At 38.9% G+C, this 17631-nt stretch overlaps 1 protein-coding gene across 1 annotated transcript; it reads left to right on the forward strand.

Annotated features, from left to right (window-relative positions):
* The first annotated feature begins 1053 nt into the window (after window positions 1-1053).
* Window positions 1054-14100, forward strand: LOC114450748 (arrestin red cell-like). The gene is made up of 14 exons (XM_028429095.1): window positions 1054-1167; window positions 6561-6591; window positions 6666-6726; window positions 7841-7885; window positions 7979-8175; window positions 8287-8414; window positions 8502-8637; window positions 8717-8801; window positions 8918-8990; window positions 10507-10644; window positions 11644-11727; window positions 12284-12360; window positions 12469-12523; window positions 12870-14100. Exons 1-14 carry the CDS (start codon window positions 1133-1135, stop codon window positions 12967-12969), a joined length of 1245 nt encoding a protein of 414 aa, XP_028284896.1. The 5' UTR covers window positions 1054-1132; the 3' UTR covers window positions 12970-14100.
* Window positions 14101-17631: the final 3531 nt, after the last annotated feature.

A 17631-nucleotide genomic window follows, 5' to 3' on the forward strand; every position in this document is an offset into this window, starting at 1 on the left:
TTCAAAATAAAATCTTCTGGAAAAACGTCGCAGCGTTCTGCTCGTTTATTAACTCATTTAATGGTTGGACACTATGATTATATAATTAAGTGCAATTAATGATTAACAGCTGTCCCTGGCAAAGAGACAACTCCCTTCGTGCTTAATATTGGAGAAAGCATGTTCGAGAATTTGTGACGTTTGTTTTAAACGGAATGCCAAATCAGTCTTCATGTGTGACAGCTTTGTGTAAACATTTAAGATTCTGCAGACTATAGACTAGTGCTGTTTTTACTGTCAAGCAGCAGTAGATGCTACTGCGACCAGTAGATCCTAAAGACCAGACCACTCGTACAAAGGTAAAGAAAGGGTCAAGATCTATCATCTCTTCAAAGGAACAGGCTGACATGTTGTACTGTAGCAATACAATAAAAATCAAAATGATCAACGGGACATTGGTATCAGCAGGTATTGGCCCTTAAAATGTTATACCGGCTACTGGACAATAAGATGGACATACTGGCAGACAGAGTGACACTGAAATGCATCGTTCATTCACATTGCATTTACACGGTGGCAGTGGTAAACGACACATGTCTCCCCAACCTCCTGGTTATTGGCCGCATGAGGACTATAGTAAAGTTGAGGGGAATTGCTCATGTGAATAAATTGCCAAAAACATTGTGGGATCTGGTGGTACAGGTGCGGCACCTGGTAGCTAAAGGATCAGCCTTCCACTTCACTTCTGGTAATTTATGTGATCTGCAAGTAAACCGGCACTCTGAAAGCAGAGGTCTATGGGAGTAGATTTTAAAGTCAGGAGCCCATGAGGTGATGGCAAAATGGGAGAAATATGAAAATCTTAATGATAATGAATTACAACCTACCAGTAACAAATGCACGGACTAGTTTTATTCAACATCGCTCTGGTGGTCTAAGTAATGTCATGTAAAGTATTATTATATCTGAGTAGTATGCATGGCAACAGTGCACATGCAGTTTTATGATTTGAAGGTATTTGGGTGACAATGCTGTCCATCCCATGATGTGGGCGTGGCCTTTGTTCCTAAAGTGCCTGAACAGGCGGAGGGATCCTAAAGCGGTAGAGCGGACGCTGTGAAGCGGCGCACACAGCAGCGAACACCGTAATCTTATGTTAAAGGAGATGGGGGACAAAGTCGGGACCAGGTAAGACAACCATCCACGGATTTACGCCTAGAGATGAAAATACAAGATTCGCGGTTCTTTAACTCGGTATAAAAAATAGAGGAAGTATTCAAGCTCCTTTAAAAACTGACTGTCAAACCGACAGCCTGTATGCAGTTAAAATACCCTAAAATTTGACTGACGCTTAGTTTACTTAATAGAACAGCGTTAATTTTAAAACCACCTGCCTCGTTCGACAGTCCAGTCACCTTTCTGTGCTCTGAAAGTTGACATTGTGTTTGTATAGATCTGAAACGTTGGCGTAAAAATCGTGAAAAGAGAAAAGAGTTATAAAGTGGACACTTTTGGAAAGAGTGTGGCGTAACTTCCTCGTTAGGAGAGGACGGGGTGCGTTGGGGTGGTGGTGGGCACTGGCAGGAAGGAAGTTTGGCCTTAACTTACCCTTTGTGTTTAGTCGTATTTGTAAACTAATATAAAACCAATGTGTGTGAAACTTTAGGTGTTTGACAGCATATTTCAATGATCCCTGCATCTTAGATGCATTCATCTGCAAGAATACTTCTAGATTTTAAAAAGGTGTGTAAACTATGGCCCATATGGTGTAGCAGTGTGTGAATAAAGTTGTACCCTCACTAAAGGCTATATCAGCCCTAAGTATCTAATATTGGTCAAGTTCTACTACTTATTTATTACCAGCAGGAGTCACCAAAGTTACAGTTTATGTGCATTGTTTTTTAAGGGAGAACTTTATCACTGTTCAGTCGATGCTTTGAGAATAAAAACATACCAGTGCATTGTGAAATAGCTGGCATAATGACAGTTTTATGACAATAATCATTTTAGGCTCACGTTGGTACTTTATTTTAAAGCTAATATCTGCAGACATCCTCCTAATATCATTATTACTATGGATCCCTCCACTTGACATTGCCCTTGTTGTCGTCCCCCCAGCACAAAGTGATGACCTTAGTTTCAATAATCCTCCTGTTGATGCTGATCTATTCAAACCTGCTTTCACAATATGCTAAGGAATAGGCACAAACTCTAGAGTATGTGTAAACAGGTATTCAAAAGGTAATATGTAAGGAAACTAAGTTATGACTGCATTGTTGAGGTTGACTGATAAATTGGACTTTATTTACCTTTTTTCCAACCAGATGTATCATTCTGTGGCCAGTAGCATGTGATCTCACAACAACACGCTGCAGTGTTAATGGGTTTAATGATTGATATTCTCTGTCATTAGTTGAAAAATATGTGAAAATATGACAATATAGCCCCTTACAGCAATGTTGTCTATGTTCCTCTATTGAGCTCTGGATTGTTTGGTTTCACTGGGTTTTAAATACAACAAGAACAGGTTTACAGCAGTCAGAGTTGTGAAACAGTGTAGTAAAGTGTAAGAATGTAAACAGTAACAGTTAAGTGTCGTCTAACGGGTTTTCCATGCATAGCGAATTACAAGGCAACCACAACCTATTTCTGAAACATTCCATTTGGTGTGTTTCTGTCATAATGACTGCAACAGAAAAAGAGCTGCAACCAAGGCAGGCAGTGTAGGTCAAAAGCACAAATGTTCCAGCATCGCCTTTCGCCACACAGTTAGGCAAATGATTCCTCTATGTTACCACATGCAGGCTAGTTTAAAAATTACACATTTTTACTCTGCTTAGAAACTATATGTTGAGAAATAAGGACACACTTCAACAAAACACACAGAAAAAAAAAGTTAAAGCAATAATGGATCATGTTACTAATTAGATGCATTAATTTGTAAGTCTGAAATTAATGCACAACAACCACAGGAGTGTGGACAGGTTTCAGTCTTGGGGAGCCGCTCTACAAATTATTAGGAGTGCATTAACACGTAGTCTGACTTAGAAGTCACTTTTATTCACCTTCCAAATTTCCTCAAAAGCACAAAACCAGTGGTTTTGACCTGCAGTAGGGAAATGTAGCTGTCTCAGGCACAATGATGAGATCATGACATGTTATCTGTATATACTGTGCTGCTGTGCTACAGTCAGACCTCCAGTAGTTGTTCGAATTTGAACATTTTTGCTCTTTAACTGTCTTAATTTACTTATTGCCTGTTTAATTAATATTAAGCAGTTTTCATTTGATTTTCTATTTCTTTATTTATTTACAAAAATATGCTTTGCCATAATACTTCACAATCATTTTGTTTAATCAGTAATTATTAGATCTAAATTATCATAGTGTTGCATGTAAAATGTGTTTTCTTTGGCTTGTTGAAGACTTAGTACACGTGCATATGCATGTGATCAGGATTGCAACACCATCACCTCATTTTGGTCCAGAAAAAGCCCTACATGCTTTGCAGTGCACTGTAAAGTGTAATAAGTTGACATCACTTAAAAAAAGTTTGGAAACCAATTGCCTCAAAATTTCTAAGTAAAGTATGTTATTAATTTTAAGTCAGTAAAGCTAAAAAAAAGCTGTGTTTCAACTACTCATGCCATGACAGTAAACCTTAGTATAGTTAAGTAAAAATAATTAGTTTGGTGTACTATAAATATGAGTTCATGGGGGGGTTACACAAGCACCCAGACCATGTATCATTCTGACATTAACACATACACATGTATACCCTAACAGTCCTCCTCACTGATGCAAATCAATGTTTCAGCTATTCACTGCACTGTAAAATGTAATAGGCTGACACTACATCCCTGAATGGAGAGACCATGAGTGAAAGTGGTTGGAGAAGTAAAGAGATGTCTACAGAAAAAAAAACATTACCTTAATTTAATACTGGTTTGAACCTAACACTATACAGTTTAATTACTTTATGACCACACTTTTACAGTGTCACTCAACATGCCTAAAGTGTTTTTACGAAGTTTACCAACACCTGTGTGTCAGTACTTCACCAAACTGGAAGCATAAGATACAAGACTGCAAGGCTTAGAGGTCTACTACAGTCTGTATAGGTGGGGAGGGGGCCTTAGCTCAACCACCCAGACTTTCACCTGCCTTACTATTAGCTATACACATATATACACCCCTAACAGCCCTCCTCACTGATGGTGCAAATTATGACATGTGTCTTTTCATCACTCGAGGCTGATGAGATTAATACTTTCTTCATTAGAACATTTTACTTAGTAGAGTCAACAAAGTAAGCACAAATGAGTTAAGACCACTTGATATTTTTAAGTAATGTTACAATTACATTTTACAGTGCATTTATTAAACAGTCTTCACTGAGTGGCTTCATTATTATTAGATTGTGAGTGCCTTTAGGATGAAGGGTTGACAGGAAAGAGGTCACATGCCCTGTGTTCAGGAAGTGAAGGACATTTTGGGGATGATCAGGATGTAGAGTTTGTTCTTTGTTCATGTTTTTTTCCCCTTTAAAAGTAAAAGGCAGCACATTCCTGCTTCTCTGTATGTTTAAAACTGCAGCAGTGTGCAGAAACCAGGCCATGATAACGGCTCTGCACATTTACAACAAGCAATCTCTGCAATAATGTTAACAATGAAGACGTAGTTTTCATTGTATGCTGTTGTTTACATGAGCCCTGATTAATGACAACACTTTGTATTGCTGGCATAGACATGGCCATGTTTCTTGGAATTCTCTTCATTCAGTTCCTGTTTAGCTTTAGTAAAGACACCATTGTTTTTCTCAGGCTGCTGTGGTTTGGCTTATATTCTGTGAGCAGATTAAATCATGAGAGCATTTATAAACAACACCTCAGTCATGTCAGTGTGGCTACAAATAACAATGACAATAAAACTTCTATTGAATGATGTAAAACCCCTGAAACCTCACATTCAATAACAGACAAACATATAACCTACCAATCAAGCATTTAACCCCCATTTGGACAGATTGCACTCTAATGCAACAAGACACCCAGTTGTTGTTGCTTTTGCTTATTCACAAACATCAAATGAAGCTGGTGAAATGCTGCCAATCACAACATGGCAAATAACTGATCTTTGATCAGTGTCTTTTGTGTGGAAACTCAGACAGTTGTACATGTAAGCAGCAGGACAGGAGAACAACCTGGCAGCAGGACAATGGAGGAAGAATTAGGTTATTTATTATTCTGAGCTGAGGTGACAAATTGATTATAAAAGAGCTCTTGTTATTTGTATGTTTATTAAGACTCATCTTCAACTTATAAGGTCATTTTGATATTTGCTATGATACAATCTGAAGCAACTCCTGCAGTTAAGTAGAGTTGCTTTGGTTTGTCCTCTTAGGATAGAAAAAATAAGTAATCCCTTCCCATAATAACACTATGTTATTTGTAGTGAACAAATTTCACAAAAGTTTTTGGTTTTTTTGCCAATAGGCTCACTTCTTTACCCTCATGGCAATCTCCCCATATAGGCAGTAGTAGGAATTCCTTACTTATCTGCTTATATCTCTGTCTTATTGGTAGATTACTGATATTTGAACTTGCTTAAAGACAATATCTGCTGATCCTAAAAATATGCCAATAATATTGTGCATTTCTTCTACTTTGTACTGAATTATTTGAGTTGAGTTTTTGTTTGGACAGTCATTTACAAGTAGTCTTGCTGTGTCTTGCTGCACAAATTGATGATTTGTGTTAGAGGGCCAGAGATCAGATTTCTCTAGCGTCACTGTGAAGTGTAATACTACTGTTCTTTGTTAAGTGCTGGTGTACTGGCCCCAGGCTTTGACTGATATCTCTCTTAAGTAGTAATGTTAGTAATGTTCCATGCTGTGTGTTATCATCAAATGTTCTCTTGAGAAAAAATCTAGGATCACTTTTTAAACTCCAGCACACATTTAGTTCCAGTTTAGGATGACCTTCCTGACCTCCAGTTCATTGTGCTTTCTATCATCAATGCTGTTTTCTGACCACTCACTTATTGTTTATGCCAGACTCCCTTGTGCAGTGAATGTGCGTGTTTGAAAGGCAGGAAATAAGACATGATTACATAGTTCCCCTGATGTTTGTATTGGACTGTAATGAGATACACAGTTCCCACACCCACAGTGTGTCGGTGTTTATGCTAGACATTCTCTGCTTCTCTTAGACACACAGCTACATGGACATCATTTGTCCCTGTAGTCTATCAATACCACATCTGGTGGTGGCAGTGTATGCAGCATTAAGGGTGTCTGCTTTGTTTATGTTTGGATGTTACCATGGTAAGGGTCATCCCAGCAGGCTGGTGGGTAGACCATCTTCAGTTCAATTTCAACCTGTCCCATCACTTATGATGGGACAATGGCAAAACAATGAGTCTACTAATTCAAGTATGGGAAGGGAATCAGACCATTTTTGCCTCATAGTCACCAACTAAATACTGCTGAAGCTGATAAAGTGTACTGTATACATATAGGAATAACAACAGCATTAGTAGATAGTTCACATGTATTCACTGTTTTCTGTCTACATCCACAGAGTCTTCAAGAAATCCAGCCCCAACAGCAAGGTAGGAAAAGAACTTTTATCACCTCACTAATTTTGTGGATTTTTTTATCACTGTGTGTTTTATCCTTTCTACAGCTCACAGTTTATCTTGGGAAAAGAGACTTTGTTGATCATTTAGACCATGTAGATCCAGTAGGTGAGCATAAACACAACCCACACACACAATTTAGTCTGTGCAGATCTCATGTCTTCTTCATTTCTACAATGTGAAATAAGGCACATTAGACTCCTGCTTTGCTGTTTGCAATGCACACCAGAACACTACCTACATGCCAAAGTATGTAGGTAGTACATACATGTACAAATACAGTGGATGTACAGAGTAGAGTGTAGGCACCTTTATAATGGCGCCTGTTAAAACCAAGCTGTTATTTTGTATGCTAATTCAAAGAGAGAGAAATACTTTTTCAATTGCAGTATTCTAGTTTAACTCTTAGATGAACAACAACACATGATATATTACGCAACAAAAATGATGCCAAAATGGAGACGCCCTGTGTGAAACACTAAGTATCTAGTGCACTATGCAGTGTCTCTCTGCATTCACAGTGTCTCTCTAAGCTCAGTGTCAAATTTGACTATGGCACGTTGGAGGCATGGACAGTCACTGAGACTTTGGTTTGATTGGTGACCTTTAATATCCAGGCACTCCCATAAACTATATATAAAAGATGGACATACCGATTGTGATGTTACCTATTGGTTTGTGAATTCCTGTTCTCAATTTCTTCACTACACCTGGCCATTTTGGAGCCTTGCTCGAGGATCAGGCTCTGGGTTTCTGTAAAATGCATAGACAATTTTGATTAGAAACAATGCCCTACAAGGGGCATTGAGTTTGAGTTGAATTTAATCAAATGCTGCATGCCGAACATATATTGACTATCCACTCTATCAGAGTGTTGCAGAGATTTGATGCACTGAGGAGGAGCACAAAGTCATCAGTGGATCAATGGAAACTGATTAAATTAATGGAGACCGATTTAATTAAATTTTGAGCAGTGTTGTGTGTGGTACAAGTCCTTAATCTACTGTAGTTTTATCACACCTGAGCTGCAGATTGAGTGCATGAAGCAAAACATGGTTCTTAAACATATTTTCCACCTAAATGCCAATATTAATATTGCTAGACATCCACCCATAGAGGCCCTAAGCATATAAAACATAGACTCCCTATGCTACGACCATGAAAACATGTCTGTCATCAACATCACTCTGCAGGTGTTCAACTGTTTGTGTGTCTTCCCTAGATGGAGTGGTGCTTGTAGACCCAGAGTATCTGAAAGATCGAAAAGGTATGGTCATTTGAAGGCAGACACAAAGTAACTGATTTTTCAACAGACTGGCTGTTGACCTTACATTTAATAATTATCTTCATCTACCCTCAGTGTTTGTGACTCTGACCTGTGCATTTCGTTATGGTCGGGAGGACCTTGATGTCCTAGGCCTTTCCTTTCGGAAGGATCTGTACATTAACACCATTCAGGTGTTCCCCCTACTCGAGGATGGAAAGAAGCCACTGAGCCGCCTACAGGAGAGACTTCTGAAGAAGCTGGGCCAACATGCCTACCCCTTTAACTTCACTGTAAGACCACCAGACATCAATATTATATTCTACTACAGTAGATGTAAATTTGCACTGTAGCATGATAGCACTGTGGCAATGGTGTGGGCTAATTGCACTTTGTGTTGTCAGATTCCACAGAATCTGCCTTGCTCAGTAACCCTCCAGCCAGGTCCAGAGGACACTGGGAAGGCGTGTGGCGTGGACTATGAGCTGCGAGCATTCTGTGCCAAGACTGTGGAGGAAAAGATACACCAAAGGTCCCACACACTCAGACAGGGAAACTGTCTTACATAAATACGCACTGTGGCTCTCTAAGTCTGTCTTAATATTAACTGTGTTTGTAGGAACTCTGTGCATCTTGTAATCCGGAAGGTTCAGTACGCGCCAAAGAAGCCCGGTCCACAGCCAATGGTGGAGACCAGTCGCTGCTTCTTGATGTCGGATCGAGCTCTACATCTAGAGGCCTCATTGGATAAGGAGGTAACACAGGCACAAACTGTGATGTGCTGTTTATTAATGGGTGGCATAGAATCACTGCTCAGTCTCTGTCTAATTCTAGCTGTACTACCATGGTGAGCCCATCAGTGTCAATGTCCATGTCACCAACAACTCAACCAAGACTGTCAAGAAAATAAAGATATCTGGTAATGGACATCACAGTCAAACAATTGAATGCAGGTTCTTAGCTACAAAGTAGCACTAAAATCCCCTCAACACTATGATAAGACAGGACTAAGAAATCATTCTCCATGTCTTCCAGTTCGTCAGTATGCTGATATCTGTCTGTTCTCTACGGCTCAGTATATGTGCCCTGTGGCCCTGGTTGAAGCAGAGTAAGTTTTTTCATACTGTTATCCTCTTTTTCATCTATATGTTAATTTGTTGTATTCCACGTTTTTTTGTAGATCTAGGCATGATGAAGATACAGTGCCTTAAAAAAGTATTCATCCCCTTGGATGGTTTCCCCTGTTATTGCTTCAATAAATGGACACATGGTCCATATGGTTTGGCCACAAAAGTTTACAAAAGGAAACAGATTTCTGCAAAGTAATGTCAATTTAAGTGACTGACCTAATTCAAGTACAATTAATAAAGACAATTAGACAAGCTGGATGAATGTTACTTATGTGATTGTAGTATAAACAGGCCAGCAAAGATAGCTGGCACTACTAGAGGTTTAAAGCTTCACATACAGTACCACATACAGCCGCTGTTGCCTGGGTTCTTCAGTAGTTAAATTGGCAAAGAGAAATCCACTCTTGGAAAAAAGCATATTAAATTTGGACTAGGGTTCATTTAAAAGCATGTGATAGACTCCATGGTCATGGAGGAAAGTTTTTTGTTCCGATGAGATGGAACTGGACCGTTTTGGCATGAGAAATTAACACTGTGTTTGACAAACACCAAACATTGCACATGACCACAAACACACCACTGTAAAGCATTGTAGTGACAGTATCATACTGTGGGGAAGACAATTGGCAGTAGGCCCTGAAAGGCATGTTATAGTAGAGGGCAAAATGAATGTAGCTTAATATAAGGAAGTGCTAGAGAACTATCTGATTCAGTTAGAAAATATAGAAATGGGTTAAATACAACAAGGTTCAACAACTCAATGCAATTGAGAATTTGGATGAAGCTTGCGTGACGTAAACGAGTAAGTTGTAAAAAACTTCACCCCCTGTAGAGTTAACACTAGAAGGACACTGATCAGTTGAGACTAGAATCTTTGGGGGAATTGACTTTTGGAGCCAGCCTCTAGCAGCTGCAGCGTGAACTGCAATTTTTTTTAAAAACACATCGGCTTTATGTCTGAGCCCCAGAGGTTGCCAGTTGGGTTGGATTGAGAACTTCACGTCCAGTGCCTGTAATATGGTCAGAGTCATATAACATTTACACAATTTGCATAATAACATCCTGCTAAATAAAAGCAGGAGCAGATACAAAATAGGAATGGGCAGTAAGTAATGTTGATGTTGATGTTATTACTTCACATGCCACATGCCTTGTGCAGTCTTCTTTCTTCTGAGAGGCTAAAGAAGGTAATCATGCTGTCACATGATGCCACACTGGGGTTCATGACAATATATATAATATATATGTCCTTCCATGTGGTCTGCTGACATCAATTTCCAAAGCAGAAATTACAAAAAATTGAATTCAAAATTCAAAGGTCAAGGTGAAGATTTTTTTCCCAGGATTTTGTTTTTAAATGCTTGCAGCAAGTTATGTAACTAAATGCTGCACACTGTAGGAGTTATTGGAATAATATGTAACAACACATAGAAGTACAATAACTGTATTATTTTCTCTTTTTCCTGGCCTTTACCCTTAAATTTCCTTTCATAGTGACGTGGTTTCTCCCAGCTCCACCCTCTGCCAGGTCTACACTTTGACCCCCACACTGGACCCTAACCGGGAGAGAAGAGGGCTGGCCCTTGATGGAAAGCTTAAGCATGAAGACACCAACCTGGCCTCCAGTACCATGTACACATATATATATATACATATCTACTAGAAAAGATTGTTCAGATGCACACTGATATGCACAGTACTCTGTAAAATGTAATTGTAACATTACTTAAAAATATCAAGTGGTCTTAACTCATATGTGCTTACTTTGTAGACTCTACTAAGTTACATTTAGTTAATAAAATGTTCTAATGAAGAAAGTATTAATCTCATCAGCTGAGTGATGAAGACCGATCCAAAAGACACATGTCATAATTTGCACCATCAGTGAGGAGGGCTGTTGGGGGTGTATATATGTGTATTTGCTAATAGTAAGGCAGGTGAAAGTCTGGGTGGTTGAGCTAAGGCCCCCTCACCACCTATGTGGCTATGCAGACTGAGGTGGACCTCTAAGTCTTGCAGTCTTGTTTCCTATGCTTCCAGTTTGGTGAAGTACTAACACACAGGTGTTGGTAAATTTTATAAAGACACTTTAAGCATGTTGAGTGACACTGTAAATGTGTGGTCATAAGGTAATTCATGTGTTTAGTGTTATGTTCAAGACAGTATTAAATTAAGGTAATTATAGTCATTGTTTTTTTTTATCTGTAGACATTTCACTGCTCCCCCAACCACTTTCACTCATGGTCCCTCCATTCAGGGATGTAGTGTCAGCCTATTACATTTTACAGTGCAGTGAATAGCTGAAATATTGATTTGCAGCATTGGTGAGGGGGGCTGTTCATGTGTACGTGTTAACATCAGAACAATACATGGTCCGGGTGGTTGTGTAAACCCCCCATCCCCACCTGATGTGGCCCTTGCATTGTAGTCCTGCATTATACACACACACACGTTAATACATTTCATGAAGATTTTTTAAGGATGATGATGGATCCCTTAAAACTTTACTTTTTTTTAGGCAATCGGTTTCCAAACCTTTTTTAAGTAATGTCAACTTATAACACTTTACAGTGTATGATTTACTGATGAATGTCTACTGCTGCTTATCTTATCAGCTGTTCTTTGTTTCAGAGTGAAAGAAGGATGCAACAAAGAGATGATGGGGATCCTGGTATCCTACAGAGTTAAAGTCAAACTGGTGGTGTCCCGTGGAGGGTAGGTGGAGATGGCCAAGCGTTCACAGAAAGTCAGCAGGGCTAGTAAAGCAATCAATAGTAATATACGTTTGCTTAGTATTGCTACATAATTAATTGCACTACTTTGCACACCTCACCGAGGTGGTACCTGTTACACTGTCGCACTTTGTCCATATCAGGGTCTATATTGTGCCATTACAATCATATTCATGCTCTGTTCATTGTATGTCTGTAATGTCAATTTATAGCCTTTTAGATTACATTGTTTACTTTGTTTAACTTTAACCTTATTTTATCTTATTTATTTCATTTTAACCCATGCATGCTCCTTATTACACATTAATTGTTTTATGTTTTATGTACACACTAACTAAAGGTAAATTCCTAGTAATGGGAAACACATGGCAATAAACACAATTCTGATTAGACATAATATTTGTGTTTCTGTCACATGTATAGGCTGTATAGGTAATATGACAAGCTAAGTCAAGGATCTTATTTCACACTGTTTATTTATTGTGTATGTTTTGGTGTTTTTCCCTCTGGGGATCAATAATATATATATATATATATAGGGATGTAGCAGTGGAGCTGCCTTTTGTCTTAATGCACCCTAAACCTGCAGACAGCCCCAGCTCCCAACCTCCATCAGGTAGAACACACACACACTGCTTTCTAGGACTACTACTTGCCTTTTTTGCCGATTATTGATGTGTGTGGACTATGCTTGTAATTATTCAGTGTGTCCTTGTTTCTACAGATGCTTCAGCAGCTGTCACTCCAGTGGATACAAACCTCATAGATTTTGACATGAAGTAAGTCTGTGTGTGTTGTAGCAGTCTAGATATACCTGTTATTGTGGGTGTGTCTGATATACTCAGTGTTTTAACAGTTCACACTGAGAACCATGGCAATTTTTTACTAAAACGTTCGGCCCACTGTACAGTTATGGATACAAATCATGGCAATAACTGTAGTTTACTTATATTTAACCAAGTGTCTTAACACTACGATAACGTCATAATGCTAAAAGCCTTAGTGCTGGTAGAAAGATATCAGAACACAGTGTATTGTTGCTGTTGCATGGAGCTGAGTAGTTTCACAGTGATCACTGTTGTGTGGTTTTCTACATGTGTTTGATAAACTGGTCTTGCTTTTCAGTTCTTCTTCTCAGGGTGACGACTTAGTGTTTGAAGACTTTGCCCGCCTGCGGTTAACAGGCTTGGCATGTGACAAGGATGAGGGCGTTCCCCTGTTTTAGGTTGGTTCAACCTCAGAAAGACAACAAAAGACAGAATCAGGAAGCGTAGACACCATCACATGCTTAAATAATGTTATTCTGTACAGACTACGTTTCTTGTTAAAGAAGCAGTTCAACAAATGAAATAATGTTGTGCTTAGAATCATACTGAGTCGCTGGTCAATGTATTACACATGTTGCTGTGATGTATAACTCGAGCAGGGGTGGTTTCTATGAAAGCTGGGAACAGCAGTTTTTTTGCCATTACCTTGAAATCACAAACAAATTTATTCCATTATCATGAAATAACAAAATTTGTTTTCTTATGATAACAGCTTAATAATCTTCATTATCTACACTTATCAAGCTTATTTTTAAATTAGGAGATAAATTACATTATCAAGTCTTAATCACAACATTTCTTATCTAAAGATAGTAAAGTATTAGGAGCATAACCTCTGACCAAATGCATTCATATTTTATATTTGCACCAGCAGTAAAGAAGTTCAACGAATACACAGAAATGATTGCTCTGTTTAATGAATAAAGTGTGTATAACTCGGAGCAGTGAACTAACTAGGTTAAGTAGAAGATATAACACTAGCACTAAATGTTTCTTTCCAATACCACATCACAGATGTGACAAAATCCATTCTGTTTTGATTGTGGTGTTGATAAAAACCAAATAGTTGCAAAGTCATATATTCCGACAAGGCACTGGTGGACATTAGATTTCTGAGGATAGTGTTAATTACCAGTGTTTACCTTCAATAAGATTTATAACAAACATTTCAGATGGGCCTATTAATGTTGTTTGAAATGTAAATTATTAATGGATTGTAAGCAAGATATACTGTAAACAGGACATTTTACTTTTTACTGATAAATACTGTGACAGTGCATGACAGTAAAAATATGTTAGAATGGAGCTATTGTTGTTGAGTTATCCCCCTGATTAAAAAAGAATTATCCAATAGTATTAACCACCTCTTGTGTTCTGTGTCCATGAAGAATATAGATTATATGTCTGATTTATGTATGAGGAGATGTTTGCTGTGTAAGTGCCAGCTACACTGTCAAAAGCTGACATTGATACCAAACCTGCTACAATGTATTTTTAAGTCTACACTATAATAAACCTGTTACAAAATACTTTGTGGCTTCATGATTCTTTAGTCATTAAAATGTTTAAAAACTCATGTGCCTTTAAAATGCCTTTGCTTTGCTTTGTTGTAAGATAAACACTGCTGCACTCTAAAAAGTGCTTCACGGGGCTTCTCACCACCACTTGTCTAAACACCAACTGTCTTGGGTAAAGTTGTGCACCACTGTAAACAATATTTCAGTACAAATTGGAAGTGACCATACAACATACACAGTACTGTAAATCATTCATGCACATCCAGATGTTCCTGTCTGTCTGGCAGGGTTGTACAAAATTCTGAATTGAATTGAGAATGACCCTGAAATTCCAATTCAATTATTGAATTTGAATTTAAATTTGAACTGAGGCTGCAAACAGGAAGTAGAATTGGAATTCCATGAAATTCAAAGAAAGGCCAGAAAGGACAGTTAAATTGTATTTATAAGGCATACTAAAAAAATGAACTCAGTGAGTTGTTGGGTCAAATAACTGCAATTTAATTAACATTTTTTGTGCTACTTGTTAAAGCAACAAAAACCAACTAAGTAAATTCTGTTTTTTAATGAGTGAGGGGGACTTCCACAGTTGGGGTGTCGCTCTGCAGAGTATTGAACCATGAGTGAGGGTGGTTGGAGGAGCAGTGAAATGTCAACAGAAAAACAAAAAAAACAAAAGTGTGTCCACTTGCTTTAAGTTTGTCTGTTATAGTCTATAACAGATGAATAAGCTATGAAAATCATGATTTACTCAGCCACCCAGCCATCCGCTGCCTTGATGTTAACACATACACATATACACACCCTAACAGCCCTCCTCACTGATGGTGCAAAGCAAAAAATCTCATAACTGGTAAGTGATACAAACTAACAGGGAATGCAGCTGAACACCACCGCACACCGTGTTTGGCAGAGGGTACCGATCCTTTATTGTTCTGGAAAGAAAACCAAAACAGTTTCCCAAACCTTGCTGTGCTTGCATGTAAATATCTGGCCATACCTGCTTCCTCTGCACCTGTTGAGAGGATTTTATTGTTGTTGGCAAGATATTCAGAGCAGAACGATGATAAAACATTTGAGGAACTGTTGACCATTAAATGCAACAATGTTGCCCTGTGAAGTAAATAAATAATAATTGCATTTACCACAACTTTGTGCTATTGATTACTTTGAAATAAAAATATTGCTAATTATTCAACAAGAAGGGAACGTAAGCTTAATGATAGTGTCTGTATTGGATTTATAGTTTTCAAATGTATTTCTCATTTGGAATAAAAACATGTTTTTTTTTTGTTTTTGTTTTTTTAATTACGATGTCATACTACTTTGTATTCAGAATCCGCAATCATCATTACAGGAGGTAATCAAAGTCATAAACTCATTTGCACGTATCTCAGACTACTCGATAAACTGGAACAAATCCTCCATACTTCCGTTGAACATGAGCAGTCAGGATGTGGCAGCCCTTACAACACCGATCCCCGTCTGCACAAGTCACATCACCTATTTAGGCATCCACATTTCCTCCAGGCTGTCAAAGCTGATCCGTCTTAATTTCACCCCACTCCTCAAAACTATAAATGATGACCTTCAGCGTTGGATGAACCTTCCATTATCCATTATAGGTAGAATAGCAACAGTCAAGATGTCAATTCTCCCCAAAGTCAACTACATCTTCTCAATGATCCCGTCTCACCCACCTCTCACCTGGTTTAAATCTCTTGACACATCCATAAATAAATACTACTGGAGAAATAAAACCCCAAGAATCAAACTGGTCACACTTCAGAAACCGAAAATATTAGGCGGTCTCAATGCACCGAATTTTTACTATTACTTACTGGCAAATCAACTTCAATATATATATAAATGGACACATCACACCGAGTCAGATAGTACATGGTTAGATATAGAACAGACAATCAGTAAAGACATCCATGTCTCAGATTTGCCATTTCTTACTCAGACAATAAAACAACTCTGTTTCCAAAGCCCTACAATATCATCCGCTCTGACAGCCTGGTGGAAATTCTACAACATCACTAACTCCACTTTGGCCCCGTCTTTCTTCACCCCGATCTGGCATAAACCGGACTTCCTGTGTAATAAGCAACCATTAAACATAAACACATGGATAGAGAAAGGGATCACCCATCTTAAACACATCATTCAAAACAATACTCTGGTTCCACTGTCTGTCCTGGTCCAGAATTTTGGCATTGGGAGCCATCAATTTTTACACTATCTACAAGATTCAAAGTCTATCCAATCAAAACTAAAAAACAAGAACATAAACCTAGACCTTCCATCTTCAGCCTCTGCATTCATTAACATCTCTTCTTCAAAAAAACTTCTTTCTAAAATCTACACAACACTGTCCTTACCCTCAGAAAAATGGGAATCTGATCTGTCCATTACTCCCAATGCCGACTTCTGGTCCCATATCTGCCAAAACATTTATTTAATGACAAAAAACGCCAACTTGCAACTTATACAATACAAAATCATTCATAGAACTCGCTTAACTGGACAAAAAATGCAAAAATGGGTTTCTCATCTGGACTCTGTTCACATTGCTTACAAAACTGCACAGATAGTTACCGTATTTTCACGACCATAAGGCGCACCGCATTATAAGGCGCAGTGTCAGTTACACGGTCTATTTCTGTCCTCAGCGCATACACAAGGCGCACCGTACTATAAGGCGCAGGTTACGCTAAAACATACCAGTACGTAAATTCAGTAAAAACCGGCTGGATATCAGTGAGGAGAGCCGGTGCAGCCTCTCTCTCGATGGTGGCAGCGACAGAGAAACAGCGTGTGTGTTTCTATGGGCAGAGCAGTGGCTGCTGCTGAATGCCTGTTGTGATTCCAACTTTATCTTTACACTTTATTAACAAATAAAGACCATCTTTGGATATAAATTGCACCACAGTGATTCCTAATTCATTATCGCTGCCTCCCAGTCTTGGTAAAGCTGTGCTCGCCGTCTGCCATCCATCGCTCCCACTTAGCTTTAAACGCCCTGTTTACTCCGATATCCAGCGGTTGAAGTTCTTTGGTCAACCCTCCCGGGATAACGGCAAGCTCCGAATTCGTCTGCTTCACCTGTTTTTTTACTCCAGCGGTGAGATGGGCGCGCATGGAGTCACAGATCAGCAGCGAGGGTGATACGTGGAAAAAACCACCCGGTCTCTGATGTGCGATCGGACCCTCACATCTCAGGTACATCCATGCATTTTGACACTGCACACCTGTCCAACACTTCTGGAAAAGCATTACAGACATTTTATCCTATAACATGGGCTGCCACATCCCTCTCTCCCCCTCCCTCTGCCTGCTAGGAGACATATCCTCATTAACAATGGACAAATCATACAGCCGCTTACTCCTTGTGGTGCTAACCATCGCCAAAAAAGTTATCCTCATGAACTGGAAATCACGGAGCTCTATACACATCACACACTGGAAAAACCTGATCACTGACTACACCTCCCTAGAAGCTACAAACTCAGCCAACCATGATCATAACCATATCTGGCA

This window comes from Parambassis ranga, chromosome 18 (genome assembly GCF_900634625.1).
Source record: "Parambassis ranga chromosome 18, fParRan2.1, whole genome shotgun sequence".
In the NCBI taxonomy this organism is placed as follows: Eukaryota; Metazoa; Chordata; class Actinopteri; family Ambassidae; genus Parambassis; species Parambassis ranga.